Here is a 20435-nt window from a genome sequence, read left to right as displayed (position 1 = left end):
ACAGACAATGTTTTCCTATACATTACTGCACAAAATAAAGCTTGGAAATTGTGTGGAAGAATTTACATGTGCAGAATAAAGTCTGAAAGCTAATATAAAAAGCCAATATATAATCTTATCAAGTAGGATTTGACTCTATTACTGTACAAACAAATAAAGCATGGACACAATTTCATGTGACATGAAGAGATTTAATAACTGTTATCATCAGTATCTTTGTTAACATGTCATAATACACTGGTCAGGTCCTTTAAAACATTAGCACTTGACCCATGGGCCTCTTAAGTGGCATAGTGAACTAATGTTTTATGGTCCCAGATCAATAACACTTATATTATGCATCATTAACATCCTCGTCCTCATTGTCCTTATCCATTCATCACATACTGATGCCCATTTTCTTACAGGGGAGATATTAGAGGTCTATTAAAATATTAAAACTTAAATCTGCAGGCCATTTACAGGGCTACAGTTAAAAAATAAAGGGGAGGACTGTGAAATAAACCCATATGATACAATAGATGTCCCTGGAGTTAATTCAAGATCACAGGAAGTACAGACATGTCAACTATTCTTCATTATTAAAGCCACCTTGGAGCCATATGTCTATTCAGTTATGGTGTTAGCACTCTGATATGTGGGGTTACAATTAAAAATATGTGGGGGATTGTGAAGGCAACCCACATGATACAATAGATGTCCCTGGAATTATCTCAAGATCACAAGAAGTATGGACATTTCAACTGTTCTTCATTATTAAAGCCACCTTGGAGCCATATGTCTCTTCCGTTATGGTGTTAGCACTCTGATATGTAGGGCTACAATTAAAAAACATTGTGGGGGATTGTGAAGGCAACCCACATGATACAATAGATGTCCCTGGAGTTATCTCAAGATCACAAGAAGTATGGACATTTCAACTGTTCTTCATTATTAAAGCCACCTTAAAGCCATATGTCTCTTCGGTTATGATGTTAGCATTCTGATACATGGGGTTACAATTAAAAAACATTGTGGGTGACAGTGAAGGCAACCAATATGATATAATAGACGTCTTTGGAGTTATCTCAAGGTCACAAGAAGTATGGACATTTCAACTGTTCTTCATTGTTAAAGCCACCTTGAAGCCATATGTCTCTTCAGTTATGGTGTTAGCATTCTGATTCATGGGGATACAATTAAAAAACTTTGTGGGTGATTGTGAAGGCAACCAATATGATACAATAGATGCCCCTGGAGTTATCTCAAAATCACAAGAAGTATGGACATTTCAACTGTTCTTCATTATTAAAGCCACTTTTGAGCTATACGTCTATTCAGTTATGCTGATAGAAGGTATTGTAGTTTTTGTACAGCTCTAAATCACTGTGGTGGATTTTCGGTGGTGGAACCACACTCAGCATCATGAGTAAGTATTATGAATTACTACCAAGTCTTGTGATATGTGCTGATTATTATGTCTTTTTTTTCTTTCACAATATCATGCTTCTAAAATCCTTTTTCAAATATTTATTTTGTCTTTTATTGCATTCTACAGTCCTTTCTCTGTCTGTGTTTCATTTTATCTGCAATATGTATCTTTCTAAGCCTGTAAAGATGATAAATGCACAATACAAAAAACATACTGCCTAATAATGGGAGTATAATAAACACCTATAATGAGAATGTCTAATTTTGTTTGTTAATATAATAAGATGAGCTTAACTGCCATGCTTTTTGTTTCAGGATCCATCATCGATGATTTATATTAAGTTATCACCTTTTATATTATACAATATTAACTCTCCATACATTATGAGGTTAAAGTAATGTTTTGCAGAAAGTCAATAGAACTACAGCAACTACGTATGAATCAATAAGTGTAAACATACAATTCTTATGGAATACATTCCATGATATTCATCCAAAAGCTGCCCTTTCATACCACAGTAGATCAAGTTAGACCTAAGTCAGTTATAAGGCATTGCAGTAATTCTGCTTTCACCAACATGATCTTGCAGTTGAATTTGTGCACAAAGTGTTAATTTGTTCTTTGATTTATCTTTCTACACTATATACAAACCTCCTTTTTATAATAATTTTGGGCATTGATTACATTCTACACTATATTCCCATTTTTGTGTGAAATATCTATATTTTTTATCTTAAGTGGAGAGGTAGTGTAAGAAGTCTTTTAAACATCAGGTCTTAAGCTCCCTGTGCATGTTGCAATTTGACTCTTCAATCTTTTGTACAATCTCCTTTAAAGCAGCCCATAGATGATTTAATTTTTTACATTCAAGCAGCAGGTTGAATGCAAAAAGTTCACACTTACCGGATAATTTGTCTACGTTTATTAACCTAAAAGTAGATACAGCCTTAGATTTACCAAAAATATCTAATATGAGGTCCTACCCAAACTATCCAATTAATTTTTATCTTATCAAGCAGTGGCTTATATTTCAGAATTGTTGGTGGATCTAAAGGAGATTGCACAGTCAGATTGTAATGAGTAAGCTGAGCTTTAAACTCCTGTACCTGTGAAATTATTTCATTATGCAGTATAATATTGAGAACTGCTTTTTGTGGTGTCAAAACAAAAGCACTTTGCTTCTTGGGGTTACATTTACAAAACAACCTTGTTCTTGATTACTTAAAAGCAATCTGGATGATAAAATGCAATGGCCTGGATATACTTTAACAGTGTAATAAATGTAGATATTTCTGCATAAGTTCTAAATTTTTCATTAATATGTCCACATCTTTAATCACGGTGTTCTGAGGGCTCCATTAAGGTATGGAAGTTTTTGTATAGCTCTAAATTACTGTGGGGTCTTTTTGATGGTTGAACCAAATTTACTGTCCTGAGTAAGTTCTATCATTTTTTTCTTTATTCAATCGCTATTTACTGTATGCATCTGGAAACTTCTTTCTAATATAGTTTGACATTTATTGCATTCTACAATATTTTTTTTATAATTGTGCGTAATTTTATATACTTTTTTAAGTGCTTACAGGAAATATATATGCATAGAACAAATTGCTTTATACCTTGTAGGGACAATTCAACTGTTGTAATGCTTGTTATTATAGTTACAAGTCTACTTGATCTGCTATTCTCACAAAGAATGTTATAAAGGCTTTGCTAATGAAGCAATGATGTGAGAAGTTCAGCATCCCATAACAGCTGACCTGATATAGTTTGCTAGTCAGATCACTGAAAGATGAAGTTTGAGTGATGAGTTACTTGTATGATGTACTTTGTTCCATCTCTTATCATATACAATCTTCAGTAACATTGTGCTGTACATCAGTGCTATTGTACAAGACTGCAGAGTATCTTTTTAACAAGAACTCTCATTTTAATAGTTGCTTTTGTTAGCTTAGGGTAATATATATATATTTTTTTTAATGTACCTTTATTTAAAATTTTATATTTCAGTCCTGTTCCTTTACTTATCTAGCTCTCTGTGAATTAAAAATGTTATTTGAAAATAAACTTTCATATATGGAAACATTCAAAGTTAAAGTAGACTCACAGGGGTTGATTTACTAAAGGCAATGTTCACTTTGAAAGTGAAGTTGCATTTTGCAAGGGAATTTTCCCCATAGCTTAGTAAATATAGTGAAACATCACTTTGCAAAACAATACCCAACCACATGCAATGACAATTAAAAAAACACAATTTTTGCTTGCACAGTAAGCTTTGAGGAAACTTCCATTGCAAAGTGCAACTGCACTTGCAAAGTGAACAGCCTAATTGCCTTTAGTAAATCAACCCCACAGTGCAGTAACTTGTTGCAACAAAAAGAGATTCCCTAAGGGATGATTTATTGCTTTGCGATACTACACTTTGCAGTTTGATTTTTTGAATCACTGGAGTAGAGAAGCTTCACTTTACAAAGTGAATGTTCACATAAATTATATTTCCCCTGCACATGATTGGGTACTCAAAGAGAACTTACATTAAACTTACCCACTATGTTAAGGAAACATTCTCTTACCCTTTAAGTAAACCAATTAATTTTTTAAATCTGATGATAAATAAGTGATGTTAAGTGAACATTCTCTACCCCTTAAATGAAGCAGCTCCACTGAATAAACCTGATGATAATCAAATGACTGTAACAGTTATCACATTGTATATATGATTTGCCTCTGTGTTTCTTTTATCCAACAGCTGGTGAAGTAAAGGTACCAACTGTATCTATATATCCTCCTTCTGAAGAGGAACTGAAGACAAACTCAGCCACCATAGTTTGCACTGCCAGTAATTATCTTCCCAGATCTGCAACAATGGAATTTCTGGTGGATGGGCAGAAACAGACAAATGGGGTCTACACCTCATCAGTCACCAAACAGAGTGACAGCTCATACATGGGAAGCAGCTTCCTCACTATGACCTCCTCTGATTACAATAAATATAAAGAATACTCCTGCAAAGTGACACATCAAGGCAAAGAGTTTATCCAGATACTAAAGAGATCGGAGTGTTTCTAATATTCAGTTTACTGATTGGTGAATTACTCTAGTGGCCTTCATTCACACAGGATATCAACATTATGTATTTTTTCTCTCAACAGTAGCCACTAGATTATTTTTTTTCTTTTTGTGAATTACTCTTATGAAATGTCTCACTTTTAGCTTTCCTATCCTTTATTTTACAAGTGAAATGGCAACAGTTACTGTGTACTGGCCATACGTTTTTCCTTTCATGTTGTCTCTGACTCATTTAATTAAAAAAACCTTTATCAAATCTCAGTATTGTCTTTATTGAAGAAGGTAAAACAGAAAATGTGAAAACTGCACAGTTATATTGTAATGCATAAGAAATCTGTGAAGTCAGTAAAAGAGGAAAAAAATTTATGTTGAACCCTAAGACACTGCAGCTTCCTCATATTTTTTGTGTAATGCTAAGCATCTTATAATAAGAATATAAAATGTGAAAAAAATGCAATTTTCAATTGTTTCTTCTAATACGACATATTAGAATACTCAGATCGCTCAACTTATTGTAATATTTTGATTTACTAAATTGATATAGAGAAAACTGATATTTCACTTCGGATTGGTGAGTGTTGGTGGGTCAAAGTGTACCATTAGGAAGTTTCTGGCTCTGACTTCACCGTCACTGGGACCTTATGCCTCCTCTGGGAGTAAATAGAGTGTGACTGTATCTGTACATTCTGGGGGAAAATAAAACCCTTTGTTCATTTCTACAAAAGGTACGGTGAATTCAGACACAAATGCTACAAAGCCACCAGGCTATAAGATGAAACATACAGAGGCCATTTATTCTGCCAGAATCTTTCAAAAACTGATATAACCTGTAATGGATGACAACCTGGATTTAAATAAAGAACACTAGTTGCCACATTATGTAAAGCGCTGTGTAAATTCTCTGCGCTATATAGTTACCTGTAATAAACAAAATAAATAAACATTGCTCATAACAATTTATTAAATCACATGTCTTGTTATACTTCAAATCAGTCAAAAATGAGCTGATGTCACTTTAGGCAAAATGGAAGTTGACAGTTGATTTTTGTGTGGCATATTTATCAAACCCATTTCTAAAACTGGAGACAAGAAAATGGTGAACAAAAGTTGAATCACAAAAATAAACTATATGACTCTAAGATAGCTAGGGCCATGGAGTGGAGTGGTGTGTGGATAAAGTCTCAAAGTTTCAATGCAAAAGGGAAACCACACTAGGTGTGTTTTGGGTAGTAAAAGTACTAAATCCCAAATGGAATGTGTCCACTTGAAATGGCCGTAGCTCCTCCATATGAGTTTAGTATATTAGCCCTTGCACTGTCAAAACAAAAGAAACAGCGGGCGCTGCCATCTAAGTGTAGATTTACTTGAAACAATAAAAAGAAGTAAAAAATTGCACTCACATTATATAAAATCACAAAATAATTACTAGTCCTCTGGTATCTGCAGAGCTTGGCAGGTCAAGGTAGAGCAGAGTAACGCCTGGAAGGAGCTGGGCTGAATGTGCAGATCGGAGATTGTAGAGCCGAAGCAGGAAGCATTGTTAACCAAGCCTTCGGCGGGAGCCAGCGTTGAATGCACCATCAGCTTTGAACCAAGAGCGGAACCAGAGACTAATTAAGCTAATTATTTAATTATTGGTCACTATGCACAGCTGCACTAAATTCTATGTGTATCAGTTTTAGCAAATCCCCCCTACAACTGGTAAAAGATTTCTACCGGAGGGACATTTCAGAAGTTGTGTACTTAGGTAGTGTCATAATAGTTGCAATATTCTTTAGTACAAAGTAATTGGCCATTTTCAACAGTGACATTATCTTTTAGGATTTGAAGAACCATGATGTGATTTTTAACACAAATCCAATATTACATACCGATATAATCAGTCAATTTCCATAATATTTGTAATATAGCATTGAGGACTGTAACATTTACGTGGTACCTACTCATCTTACAACAGTCCAAAAACCATGGCCAAAAGATAACAATTTTGAGAGCAATAATTTATAATGGTCATTTGGTTACACAATTGCTTATTCTCTTATATTAATTTACTAGTATCCAAAATAGATATGTTGCATTACAAGTCAAACAAATTGTTTAAAAGTGTTCTGTAGTCAAGGTCATATTTAATTCTTCACTCTCAGCAATCTTAGTCTTAGTAATATTCTAGGTTGCCTAAGTCATGCAGTTTTTGTACAGCTGTAAAACACTGTGGTACATTCTCTGAGTGGAGTCCTGATTCGTTGTCCTCAGTAAGTCGTATATTTGATCACAACCAATATAAAATCTAATATTTGTTAGTTTGTGTTCACTTGCCAGCTTTTTTCTTAATGAAAGAAAATAAAATTATAACAAAACTAATATTAATTTAAACCCTAATTTACATTATTATTAATTTCTTTAGACTTTTTTCTCTTTTAAAACCTAAGCATGTTAGAAGTCACTTGTCATGGATAATGTGTTTAATGTTAACTTTACATGTTTTTTTATTTAAATAATTTTTTCCTTTGTTTATTATAAGACATTTTACTATTTAACAATCCACGATTACCACTTATGATTATCTATCTATCTATCTATCTTTCTATCTATCTACAATATCTAAATAACGTATCACAGCAAGCTTTTTTGAAAGTCTTAACTTTAAGATATATCAAGTTAAATATATTGGTCAGTGCTGATTTGAGCCAGTTATAAGTTTTTGATAACAAGGCTAAATATAGAAAAAAGGAATCATTGACAGTGTAATGCTTTTTTCTAATTTGTTACCATTAACAAAAGCAGGTAAATATTATAGCACAGAAGGCATTTGGGCATCACTTTAACATTTTATGATTTTATATCTATAGCCACAATGCTCCTCTTTCATCTTACCTAGAGTACTTTATTATAGTTATTTTGTTCAATGTGAAAGGTCCCAGGGCCCTAGAAATAGCAAAATGTTTCAATACTGAACAAGGACACCTGTCTTACTAGCAAACTTGAAGAATAAGCTTAGCTGTGTCTTGAGTCATTGAACTATTAAACATATATCCAGCCATCTGTGCAATATGCACCACTTTCTGCTGTCATAGAAGTACAGGTACAGAGTGACAAAGTTATTTTTCTTAATTTTGTGCATTTTTACGTGACAAAACAAACAAGAAGCATTAAAAGGGAAGTCTGTTTCAATGCAAAATGCATAAAAAAGGTTCTAGCCTTGAACAATTGTTGTTTTAGGTCAATAATATAAGTGTAATTTACTAGGGTAGCAGAAAATTAAGGTAGCAGAAAATGTTTTAACATTCTCTACCCCTTTAGTAAATAAACCACATAAAGTATTCAATCTAAAAGGTTAAAGAGGTTAAAAATGTCAGCTCCCATTTCTAGTATTTGTGTCCTATTCATTCCACATGGAGTTCAGAATCATATATTGTATACAGAGGGCCTGATTTACTAAAGGAAACGAATAAAGGCAGTGATAAACTATGAATACAATGCATTATGAACACAATCACCTGAACTTATATAGAATTTTCACTGATAATAATTGAGTACAGTGCAGTCTAAGTTTGGAATTCAGTCTAACACCCCAATAATGCTGTTTTTTTGCTATATGTACCAATAAAATGCATTAAAGATAGTGTAAACATTTTATTAATACTATTTCAAAAAATGTTAGTATAGTTCAGAAATTGCAGGGAACACATTTTGATCAGTTACTCTGTAGAATAGCATAGTGTGTTAACTGAGAAATGTTCATGGTGTGCCAAACAGTTTTTGTTCAGCTCTCCATCACTGTGGGTTCTTTTTGGAAGTGGAACCCAGCTCATTGTCAACAGTAAGTAATGCAGTCTTCATAGTTATATTATTGTTTTTTATTTATTATTATTTTCATGCTATGAAAGTAGATGTCATTTGTATATACTACCATTTTATTGCAATTAAGATCATAATACTTTTTTTCTTTTCTTTCTTCAATTTGTACATCCAATCAATACAACTTTGCTAAGTGTACATTATGATTTTCTTTGTTGTTTTATTGTATAAACTAGCCGTTTAGTTGAATGCACTGTTAAAGCATCATATTTAGAGTTTAAAGCTACTTGTGTTGATTTTTGTATTTCATATATTGCTGAAATGAGCTGAGCTTAAGGTAAGTTCAGTATATGGAAAATATAAAAATATTAATAGGTGTTCTAATGAATATCCTAATGTAACAAACTATAGATGGTCACTGTGCATTATTTTTGCTACATATGAAGGATATAGTTTAAAAGCTGAGAATTATAGAGACCAGTAAAATATTCTTCTGTGTCTATATCCCATAAGACTGTACTAATGCACTGCTTTATGTAACAATGTGTAGATAATCACTATACAACTTTTACACAGATAAAAGTTATGTAATATAAAAGTTGAAACTTTTGTTTGCCAAACAAATATTTTGCCATATCTATTTGCCTCAGAAGGACAAATTTCTATTGTTAGAAGATGGTATAATTTAACATATTTTCTTTGCCATATGATATATTTAATGATGTATATTCTACACACACCAAAGTCAAAAGCTAAAGTCAATGTGCTCACAGGTAAAGTAGTAGCCAGTAAAATGATTGCTTAGCTGCTGTCTAGAAATGTGTGCAGAAATAAAGGATACGTAATACTCATAGAATAATTAACAATACTATAGAAAATATATATAAAAACTTGCACCAAATATTGGTGATTATGTGTGTGTTTCTCTATGACTTTTGCAGAAAAATTAAACTGTACGTTCATTGGGATCAGGGAACCTGTAAAGTGCTGCAGTTTCTTAAATTGATATATAATGGTGATATATAATAATAATCCAATTTTTTTTTTCATTAAAGTTGGCATGTCTGTTATGCCATTTAAAATATACAAATCTTAAAAGAGCAATACATAGTTCAATCGTTGCTTTTATGAACTTCAATAATAGCACAAGAATAATAAATATATATTAAGCTCGAAAGAGCAGGGCCCTCGATCCCCTCATGTTTTGCATTGTATTGGTATTGTTCTGTCACATGTTCTGTCCCCCTTTGTAATGTACAGCGCTGAGCGAACTATTGGCGCTTTATAAATACTGTTTAATAATAATAATATTAAAAAGAGCCCTCCTTAATATTCACTTTGACTACATGCATTCCATTAACTACCAAACCGAACACTTTTTGATTCCCAATAATCAGCAGTGAGATCCAGATATTATCCACTGAACTTAAACATATGGGTAAATTTACTAAAGATGGAGAGTGCAAAATCTAGTACAGAACAAGCTGAAGTTAGAAGCTGTCTGGCTACCATGCACAGCTGCACCAGAGTTTGCACTCTCCAGTTTTAGTAAATTAACCCCATAGTGTCACATAAACCATAGGTAAGCTTTGCTCAGTAAGGCCAAGTACAGTTTTTTTTTTGTCTCAGTCATAGACTTCAGCTTGCCCTCTTGCAAACATTCATGGTGTCCTATGTAGTATTTGTACAGCACTCAATCACTGTGGTTCCTTTTTGGTGATGGAACCAAGCTTATAGTCAACAGTAAGTACTGGGTCCACTTATGTGGACTGCATTTTTTGTCTTTATTCCTGCATTAATCATACAGTCCTCTTCTATTTCTCCCCATACAAATGCCACCAGAATTTAGAGGGACATGACTGAATGACTTAAAAAAACATATGCATTTATTTTTCTTGAATATTGACCACATTATTCTACTTGTATTGTGTTGATGTGTATTTAGCAGGGCTTTCAACACTTTTTAAGTACTTTGAAATGTTCTATCTCATTGGGCATCAGTGATCCACTGGCCATATGTATACAGACTATTATAGACTAATACAACAAGAAAAACTGGAGAAACTCTAGATATACTTTGAATTCCCATAGCTGCAGCTGGGTGTTTCAGTCTCAGCAATGTTTTTGGTGTTCCTGTACAAGGCAGTTTTTGTACAGCACTAAAACATTGTGGTGGATTTTCGGACCAGGAACTCAGCTCATTGTACAAAGTAAGATCTCTTCTCACTTAATATGCTCATACTTTGATTATATCACATTGTCACCCTCATTGTTCAACCAAAATTATATTCTGTTGGCAATGTAGTTTATTAAAATTAAGACTGCTCAACATTAGTAAAGGCCACTTTTTCTTGTACTGCAAAAATGAACAGAGTTTCTCATTCACACACATACATTTTTGCTACTGGGCTAGAGACATTTACAACTTGTAGTTTCGGTAAGGTTCTCCATCACTGTGGTATGTCTTTGGAGATGGAACCCAACTCATTGTCAATGGTAAGTACAATCACTATATCTACCTATATATATATATATATATATATATATATATATATATATATATATATACTACTACCTGCATGGTATTGATTATTTATTGGCTTCATTATTTATATAAAATATAGAATAATTGTCTTAATGTCACCAAAACTAATAGAGACATGATGAAAAGAAAGAGAAGTGTTTATTTTTCTTGAATAATAACCACAAAATTTCACATGTATGTATTTTGGGGTCGTTAATGCGCTTTTACAGTAGGAACATTCATTTTTCAATGCATAATAGTGACAGTTCTGCCTCACTGTTCATCATCAGTGAGTCAGTGGGGTAATTTACTAATGGAGTAGAGACTGTACACCTAGTAAAATACATTTCCACACTACAATAGGTAAGTTCACTTTGCAAAGTGAATTTTTTTGAATAAAGTGAAGCGGTGCTCAATCACGTGGTATACCCATTCAAGTGTGCGGGAAATCCAACATTTCAATTTTTACTAGTGCATGACTGGAATTTTTAAAAGAACACAGCTTCATTTTAATTACTAATATTCACTGTGCACAATGAACAGCCACTTTACCTTTAGTAAATCAATTGCACTGACTACAGGTTTCTAGACTATTACTACAATAAAAGTTGAAGAAACTCTACACAAACCCTGCATCACCAAAGTTGCAGCTGGCAGCTCCATTCTCATCAATGTTCTTGTTGCTCCTGTACAAAGTTGTTTTTGTGCAGCACTAAATCATTGTGGTGGATGTTTGGACCTGGAACTCAGCTAATCGTACAAAGTAAGATCTCTTCTCACTTAAGTTCTTCATACTTTATGTCATATCACGTTGTTACCCTCAGTAATTAAGCAAAATGATTTTTTATAGAAATGATATCTATACAAATATTTTAACTGTATATATTTCTATTTATAACATATTACATAGGAGCCCAACCTGCATACATGTATCTGTGTTGTAACCTATATTCTGTAGAATAATAGTAAAATAACTTTATTATTTTAAATTTGAATACATACTACATCTTCTCACTTTTACTACCTACACACAGTAAATCTTATTGTGCCACAGTTATCTATGTATATGCAGCTCCATAAAAAGATTAGTAAAGGGCAAATAGATAGATAGATAGATAGATAGATAGATAGATAGATAGATAGATAACAAGAGGGTCTATATTTTTAGCACCTTACTAATGATTATCTTACTCGTATATACAGAACACCTGCGTCTCCTCTCCTATGTTTTATTTTAATTCTTCTGCTAACACATATTTAGATGACGTTAAGCTTTTTTACTGGGTAGGTTATGGACAATCTATCTAGCAATCACGTTTAGATTATTTTCACATAATGCACTCATTGTTTAATTTGTGAACTCTGGCATAAGAAATGTATGGGGGCTGCCATTGCTGACTTTGAAAATATTGTTTCCTTGGTTGTCATGCTCATGCTTTGGCCTCATTGCTTACTTAAATCTCTGACCTGGAACATAGATGAAGAGTTCTGACACTTTTCTGACACTCATTTACGTGTTCCTGGTCTTTGATGCAAATGTATTAAAGCCCCAGCCAGGCAACAAGTAATATTAAAACAAGGCAAGCAATGGCTCTCCCATAATTTGCTCATTACAGAGTGAGTTTATTAATAATATATGTTTAGACAGTGGATGAAAAACAATACCTAGCATGCTTACCAGCTAGTTAGCAGCAAAATTAATGTGGATAACATGAAATTAATGACCTTTTTTATCGTCCTAATTTCATGTCTCATTTCTAACTGCATCTTTTGTCTTTATCCAACAGCCGGTGAAGTGAAGGCACCAGCTGTGTTTCTCTTTGGTCCATCTAAAGAAGAGTTGGAGAAAGACACAGCCACCTTAGTCTGTACTGCCAGTGAATACAGTCCCAGGATCGCAACAATGGAGTTTCTGGTAGATGGTCAAACGTGGAAGAATGGGGTCTCCACATCACCAATCACCAAACAGAGTGACAATTCATACATGGGAAGCAGTTTCCTCACCATGACCTCTGCTGATTATTCTAAATATGAGAAATACGCCTGCAAAGTGACGCATCAGGGCAAAGAGTTTATCCAGACACTGAAGAGATCAGAGTGTTTCTAATATTCAGCTCATCTCTTTGTATCACCAAGTAACTGAGTCACCTCTCTATTAGGAATGAATACTATGTGAAAGATAAATGGTTCTTTCTCTTTTATGCTTTCCTTTAAAATCCCTCAGCTGTTCCATTTGCACAGTGAAATGCATGGATTATGTAATGTTTCTTTTGTTTGTCCCATGAAGCAATCAATAAACGACTGTATATGTCTTTATGAAATCTGTGGTATTTATTCACCTATGTGGAAAATGTATTGATAAGAATACTATACTAATTATAAAAATTTGGTACACACACAATGGCTAATTAAATACAATGGATCAAATCAAAGGAGCTTAGTTATAGAACAGGGAGTATGACCTTCACCAAACATTCCCTGATGGTAAATCAATCACTATCATTTAAAACACATTCAGGAAGATTCTCTTGCAGCTAATTTTTTGGTGAATGTCAGCTTCAATGCTTTATAAAAATACTCCTCAGTATTGAATTATAGTATATACAATATTGCCACATGGTTTAACAAATATTAACCACTCTATGTTAGTTAGGATAAGTCTTACCAAATACATTTAAATAAATGAACATGTTCAGAAACATTAGTTAAAGCTATGTGGAGCTTAAAGTCCATAGACATATGGGGTTATGTCATGCACCCAAATATTGGTGTCACTGTGTGGGTGTCTGCATGAATTTTGCACATCAATTAGACTGTAAGCTATTTGGAATCAGGGGATCTGTGTAATCTCTAAAATGTTGCAGATCTGTGTTTTTTAAATAAATAGTCAGCGTTTAATATCCAGTAAAATGGCTGGAGTAACCTCTAGTAAAAATACATATTTCTTCATAGAGCAATGCCTGGTTCAATCATTACTTTTCTGAACTTCAGTGATATTATAAACATATAAAAACACATATTAAACAGATTCCCAAACTACACTCTGACTATATGTATGTGCATGAATGCCATCAACCACCAAACATGAACATTTTCCTAATCTACCTTAGTAAGCTAAGTCCCAGAGACGTTCTACTGAGCACAACCATAGTGTCACATAAACTATAGGTAATCTTTTATGGTGTTTCTTTAGAGTATTTGTACAGGTCTAAGTCGGCGTGGGGTTGATTTACTAAAGGCAAATAGGCTGTGCAAAGCACAGTTGCTCCAGAGGTTAGTGAATGAGCAGAAGCTCTGCTGAATACCGTCATCCAATCCTGTGCAAGCAAAAATAAGTCTAAGTTTGTCATGCAGGGCTAAATCTCAATAATGATGTTTTTTGCGCTATATAATTTTGTGTGTTTATGATCCATCGTGTTTTCATTTCCAATAACAATTTAAATAATCATTGTATAGTTCAGAAATTGAAGGGGATAAGTTTTGATCAGTCAACCTGTAGTATAGTATTATGTGTTAAGGGCTGGTTCACACCACATTCAGACCAGTGCATTTTTTTCTGCATCAAAAACACATAGATAGTAGGTTATATGGTTTCCAATGGCATGGTTCACACCAGTGTGGTCAGTTCCAGTGCATTCCACTTCCAACATAAAAGGTAGAACATGCCGCTTTTCCTACACAGAACTGTAATGCAAAGCGGTAAAATGGATCATAATTGCACCAGAATGCACCAAAAATGCACCAGAATGCACATGTCTCCATTTAAGGGGAAGAAAAAAAGAGGGGGGAAAATGCTCCGGAAAGCATAAAAAACTCATCAAATACATGCATGCAGAAACGCATCTGGAACGCATCCATATTGCATTTCTACTATGTGAACCAGCCCTTACTCCATAATGCTCAGAGTGAACTAGGCAGTTTTTGTTCAGCTCTGCATCACTGTGGGCTGTATTTGGAGCTGGAACCCAGCTCATCGTCAACAGTAAGTATTGTAGTCACCTATATTTTTTATTAAATAATTATGTCTTTCCATGTTATGAAAGTAGATATCATTTGGCTATACTAACATTTTATTGCATTTAGGATCAAACATTTTTTGTCTATTTTTTTTATATATTTTATATTGCTTATCAGTTTCTACATCCATTCAATGTCCCTTTTACTAAGTGTACATTATGATTTTCTTTGTCATTCTATTATAAGAACTAACCAACAATTTCAGTATCTATTAGGTTAGTTGAATGCACTGTTGACGTTGAAGCATTGTATTTAGAGTTTAAAGCTACTTGTGTTACTTTTTGTATTGCTTCCTTCACTGAAATGAGCTGTGTTTTTTCGGCATATGAAAAATATAAAAATATCAATAATATAAGTGTGCTACTCAACGTCATAATCTAACAAACTATAAATGGCCACCATGCAACATTTTACACAGATAGACAAGCTAATTATGGTGGACAAACAAATATTTTGCTGTGTCTATCTACCTTAGATGGGGCATATTTCTACTAATAGGAGATGGTATGATTTAATGTATTATACTGGCCCATATGAAATATTTCATGGCCTATATTCTAGACACACCAAAGTCGAAAGCTAAAGCTCAATGTGCTCACAGGTAATGTAATAGTAAGTAAAAATGATTGCTTTACTGCTATCTAGAAATGTTTGCAAGATAATATGACTCTCAGAATAACTAACAATAGGAGAGGAAATGTCTATAAAAACCTGCACCAAATAGTGCTTCTGATGTGGGTGTATTTATATGATTTTTTAAAAAGAGAAATCAGAGTGTTACAGAACTGCTTTTTTACCTGGATTCGCAGTATTTAATATCCACTAAACAGCCAAGGGGAAACCCTAAGTGAACATAAACATAAAAAAGGACAATTATACAGATATACTGTATAGTAAGAATCCAAACTTGTGCATTCTTCTGTGAAATTTCTTAAAACTGCCATGTCTGTCATGCCATTTAAAAATATGCATATGGTTTCAAAGAACAATACATGGACTATTAGCTACTATTTTGCACCTCAATAAGTGGAAAAAAATATATATATATTAAACAGAGCCCTTCTTAATATTCTCTTTGACTACATCAACCACCAAATCATGAACATTTTATGTGTCCCAATAATCACCATTAAATCCCAGAGATAATCCACTGATCTTAGTCATAGCATCAAACAAGCCTTAGGTCATCTTTACACATTAACGCTAAGTATAATTTTCATATTTTCTTTGCCATATGATATATTTAATGGTGTATATTCTACACACACCAAAGTCAAAAGCTAAAGCCAATGTGCTCACAGGTAAAGTAGTAGCCGGTAAAAATAATTGCTTTACTGCTGTCTAGAAATGTGTGCAGAAATAAAGGATACGTAATACTCATAGAATAATTAACAATACTATAGAAAATATCTATAAAAGCTTGCACCAAATATTGGTGCTTATGTGTGTGTTTCTATATTACTTTTGCTGAAAAACTAGACTGTAAGTTAATTGGGATCAGGGAACCTGTAGAGTGCTGCAGTTTCTTAAATTGATATATAATAATAATCCAATTTTTTTTTTCCATTATAGTTGGCATGTCTGTTATGCCATTTAAAATATACATATCTTCAAAGAGCAATACATAGTTCAATCATTGCATTTATGAACTTCAATATTAGCACAAGAATAATAAATATATATTAAAAAGAGCCCTTCTTAATATTCACTTTGACTACATGCATGCCATTAACCACCAAACCGAACACTTTTTGATTCCCAATAATCAGCAGTGAGATCCAGATATTATCCTCTGAACTTAAACATATGGGTAGATTTACTAAAGATGGAGAGTGCAAAATCTAGTACAGAAACCAATCTGCTTCCTTTTTTGTAAAGCTTAATTGAACAAGCTGAAGTTAGAGGCTGATTGGCTACCATGCACAGCTGCACCAGATTTTGCACTCTCCAGTATTAGTAAATTAACCCCATAGTGTCACATAAACCATAGGTAAGCTTTGCTCAGTAAGGCCAAGTACAGTTTGTTTTTTGTCTCAGTCATAGACTTCAGCTTGCCCTCTTGCAAACATTCATGGTGTCCTATGTAGTATTTGTACAGCACTCAATCACTGTGGTTTCTTTTTGGTGATGGAACCAAGCTTATAGTCAACAGTAAGTACTGGGTCCACTTATGTGGACTGCATCTTTTGTCTTTATTCCTGCATTAATCATACAGTCCTCTTCTATTTCTCCCCATACAAATGCCACCAGAATTTAGAGGGACATGACTGAATGACTTAAAGAAACATATGCATTCATTTTTCTTGAATATTAACCACAATATTCTACTTGTATTGTGTTGATGTGTATTTAGCAGGGCTTTCAACACTTTTTAAGTACTTTGAAATGTTCTATCTCATTGGGCATCAGTGATCCACTGGCCATATGTATACAGACTATTATAGACTAATACAACAAGAAAAACTGGAGAAACTCTAGATATACTTTGAATTCCCATAGCTGCAGCTGGGTGTTTCAGTCTCAGCAATGTTTTTGGTGTTCCTGTACAAGGCAGTTTTTGTACAGCACTAAAACATTGTGGTGGATTTTCGGACCAGGAACTCAGCTCATTGTACAAAGTAAGATCTCTTCTCACTTAATATGCTCATACTTTGATTATATCACATTGTCACCCTCATTGTTCAACCAAAATTATATTCTGTTGGCAATGTAGTTTATTAAAATTAAGACTGCTCAACATTAGTAAAGGCCACTTTTTCTTGTACTGCAAAAATGAACAGAGTTTCTCATTCACACACATACATTTTTGCTACTGGGCTAGAGACATTTACAACTTGTAGTTTCGGTAAGGTTCTCCATCACTGTGGTATGTCTTTGGAGATGGAACCCAACTCATTGTCAATGGTAAGTACAATCACTATATCTACCTATATATATATATATATATATATATATATATATACTACTACCTGCATGGTATTGATTATTTATTGGCTTCATTATTTATATAAAATATAGAATAATTGTCTTAATGTCACCAAAACTAATAGAGACATGATGAAAAGAAAGAGAAGTGTTTATTTTTCTTGAATAATAACCACAAAATTTCACATGTATGTATTTTGGGGTCGTTAATGCGCTTTTACAGTAGGGACATTCATTTTTCAATGCATAATAGTGACAGTTCTGCCTCACTGTTCATCATCAGTGAGTCAGTGGGGTAATTTACTAATGGAGTAGAGACTGTACACCTAGTAAAATACATTTCCACACTACAATAGGTAAGTTCACTTTGCAAAGTGAATTTTTTTGAATAAAGTGAAGCGGTGCTCAATCACGTGGTATACCCATTCAAGTGTGCGGGAAATCCAACATTTCAATTTTTACTAGTGCATGACTGGAATTTTTAAAAGAACACAGCTTCATTTTAATTACTAATATTCACTGTGCACAATGAACAGCCACTTTACCTTTAGTAAATCAATTGCACTGACTACAGGTTTCTAGACTATTGCTACAATAAAAGTTGAAGAAACTCTACACAAACCCTGCATCACCAAAGTTGCAGCTGGCAGCTCCATTCTCATCAATGTTCTTGTTGCTCCTGTACAAAGTTGTTTTTGTGCAGCACTAAATCATAGTGGTGGATGTTTGGACCTGGAACTCAGCTAATCGTACAAAGTAAGATCTCTTCTCACTTAAGTTCTTCATACTTTATGTCATATCACGTTGTAACCCTCAGTAATTAAGCAAAATGATTTTTTGTAGAAATGATATCTATACAAATATTTTAACTGTATATATTTCTATTTATAACATATTACATAGGAGCCCAACCTGCATACATGTATCTGTGTTGTAACCTATATTCTGTAGAATAATAGTAAAAAAACTTTATTATTTTAAATTTGAATGCATACTACATCTTCTCACTTTTACTACCTACACACAGTAAATCTTATTGCGCCACAGTTATCTATGTATATGCAGCTCCATAAAAAGATTAGTAAAGGGCAAATAGATAGATAGATAGATAGATAGATAGATAGATAGATAGATAGATAGATAGATAACAAGAGGGTCTATATTTTTAGCACCTTACCAATGATTATCTTACTCGTATATACAGAACACCTGCGTCTCCTCTCCTATGTTTTATTTTAATTCTTCTGCTAACACATATTTACGGTAGATGATGTTAAGCTTTTTTACTGGGTAGGTTATGGACAATCTATCTAGCAATCACGTTTAGATTATTTCTTCACATAATGCACTCATTGTTTAATTTGTGAACTCTGGCATAAGAAATGTATGGGGGCTGCCATTGCTGACTTTGAAAATATTGTTTCCTTGGTTGTCATGCTCATTCTTTGGCCTCATTGCTTACTTAAATCTCTGACCTGGAACATAGATGAAGAGTTCTGACACTTTTCTGACACTCATTTACGTGTTCCTGGTCTTTGATGCAAATGTATTAAAGCCCCAGCCAGGCAACAAGTAATATTAAAACAAGGCAAGCAATGGCTCCCCCATAATTTGCTCATTACAGAGTGAGTTTATTAATAATATATGTTTAGACAGTGGATGAAAAACAATACCTAGCATGCTTACCAGCTAGTTAGCAGCAAAATTAAAGTGGATAACATGAAAAAAATGACCTTTTTTATCGTCCTAATTTCATGTCTCATTTCTAACTGCATCTTTTGTCTTTATCCAACAGCCGGTGAAGTGAAGGCACCAGCTGTGTTTCTCTTTGGTCCATCTAAAGAAGAGTTGGAGAAAGACACAGCCACCTTAGTCTGTACTGCCAGTGAATACCTTCCCAGGACCGCAACAATGGAGTTTCTGGTAGATGGTCAAACGTGGAAGAATGGGGTCTCCACATCACCAATCACCAAACAGAGTGACAATTCATACATGGGAAGCAGTTTCCTCACCATGACCTCTGCTGATTATTCTATACATGACCAATATGCCTGCAAAGTGACGCATCAGGGCAAAGAGTTTATCCAGACACTGAAGAGATCAGAGTGTTTCTAATATTCAGCTCATCTCTTTGTATCACCAAGTAATTGAGTCACTTCTCTATTATGAATGAATATTATGTGAAAGATAAATGGTTCTTTCTCTTTTATGCTTTCCTTTAAAATCCTTCAGCTGTTCCATTTGCACAGTGAAATGCATGGATTATGTAATGTTTCTTTTGTTTGCCCCATGAAGCAATCAATAAATGACTGTATATGTCTTTATGAAATCTGTGGTATTTATTCACCTATGTGGAAAAATGTATTGATAAGAATACTGATGCTAAAAATTTGGTACACACACAATGGCTAATCACATAAAATGGATCAAATGAAAGGAGCTTAGTTGTAGAACAGGGAGTATGACCTTCACCAAACATTCACTGATGGTAAATCAATCACTATCATTTAAGACACATTCAGGAAGATTCTCTTGCAGCTAATTTTTTGGTGAATGTCAGCTTCAATGCTTTATAAAAATACTCCTTAGTGTTGAATTATAGTATATTCAATATTGCCACAAGGTTTAACAAATATTAATCACTCTATGTTAGTTAGGATAAGTCTTACCAAATAAATGTAAATAAATGGA

The 20435-nt window shown here is 33.7% G+C and overlaps 1 protein-coding gene and 1 long non-coding RNA gene across 3 annotated transcripts in view; both read left to right on the top strand.

Annotated features, from left to right (window-relative positions):
* The window catches only part of LOC149445898 (immunoglobulin lambda-1 light chain-like), a 537782-nt gene extending 524659 nt beyond the window's left edge, over positions 1 to 13123 (top strand). The window contains exons 3-4 of the mRNA XM_089653159.1: positions 11529 to 11565; positions 12590 to 13123. Coding sequence (XP_089509285.1) covers positions 11529 to 11565; positions 12590 to 12909 — 357 coding nt within the window. The 3' untranslated portion in view covers positions 12910 to 13123. The remainder of the gene's footprint in view (positions 1 to 11528; positions 11566 to 12589) is intronic.
* A 4276-nt stretch (positions 13124 to 17399) lies between these two features.
* LOC149445897 (uncharacterized) lies at positions 17400 to 20073 on the top strand. Of its 2 annotated transcripts, none has more exons than XR_016306287.1 (2): positions 17400 to 17437; positions 19540 to 20073. It is a non-coding gene; the product is annotated as an uncharacterized LOC149445897 (long non-coding RNA). The 2 variants fall into 2 exon arrangements; XR_016306288.1 differs by lacking the exon at positions 17400 to 17437 and adding an exon at positions 18459 to 18500.
* The last annotated feature ends 362 nt before the right edge of the window (positions 20074 to 20435 follow it).

This window comes from Staurois parvus, unplaced genomic scaffold (assembly GCF_062004578.1).
Source record: "Staurois parvus isolate SC_StPar_1 unplaced genomic scaffold, SC_StPar_1.0 ptg000704l, whole genome shotgun sequence".
NCBI lineage: Eukaryota > Metazoa > Chordata > Amphibia > Anura > Ranidae > Staurois > Staurois parvus.
Note: the sequence above shows the minus strand (reverse complement) of the source record. Positions and strands in the feature narration are given on the sequence as shown.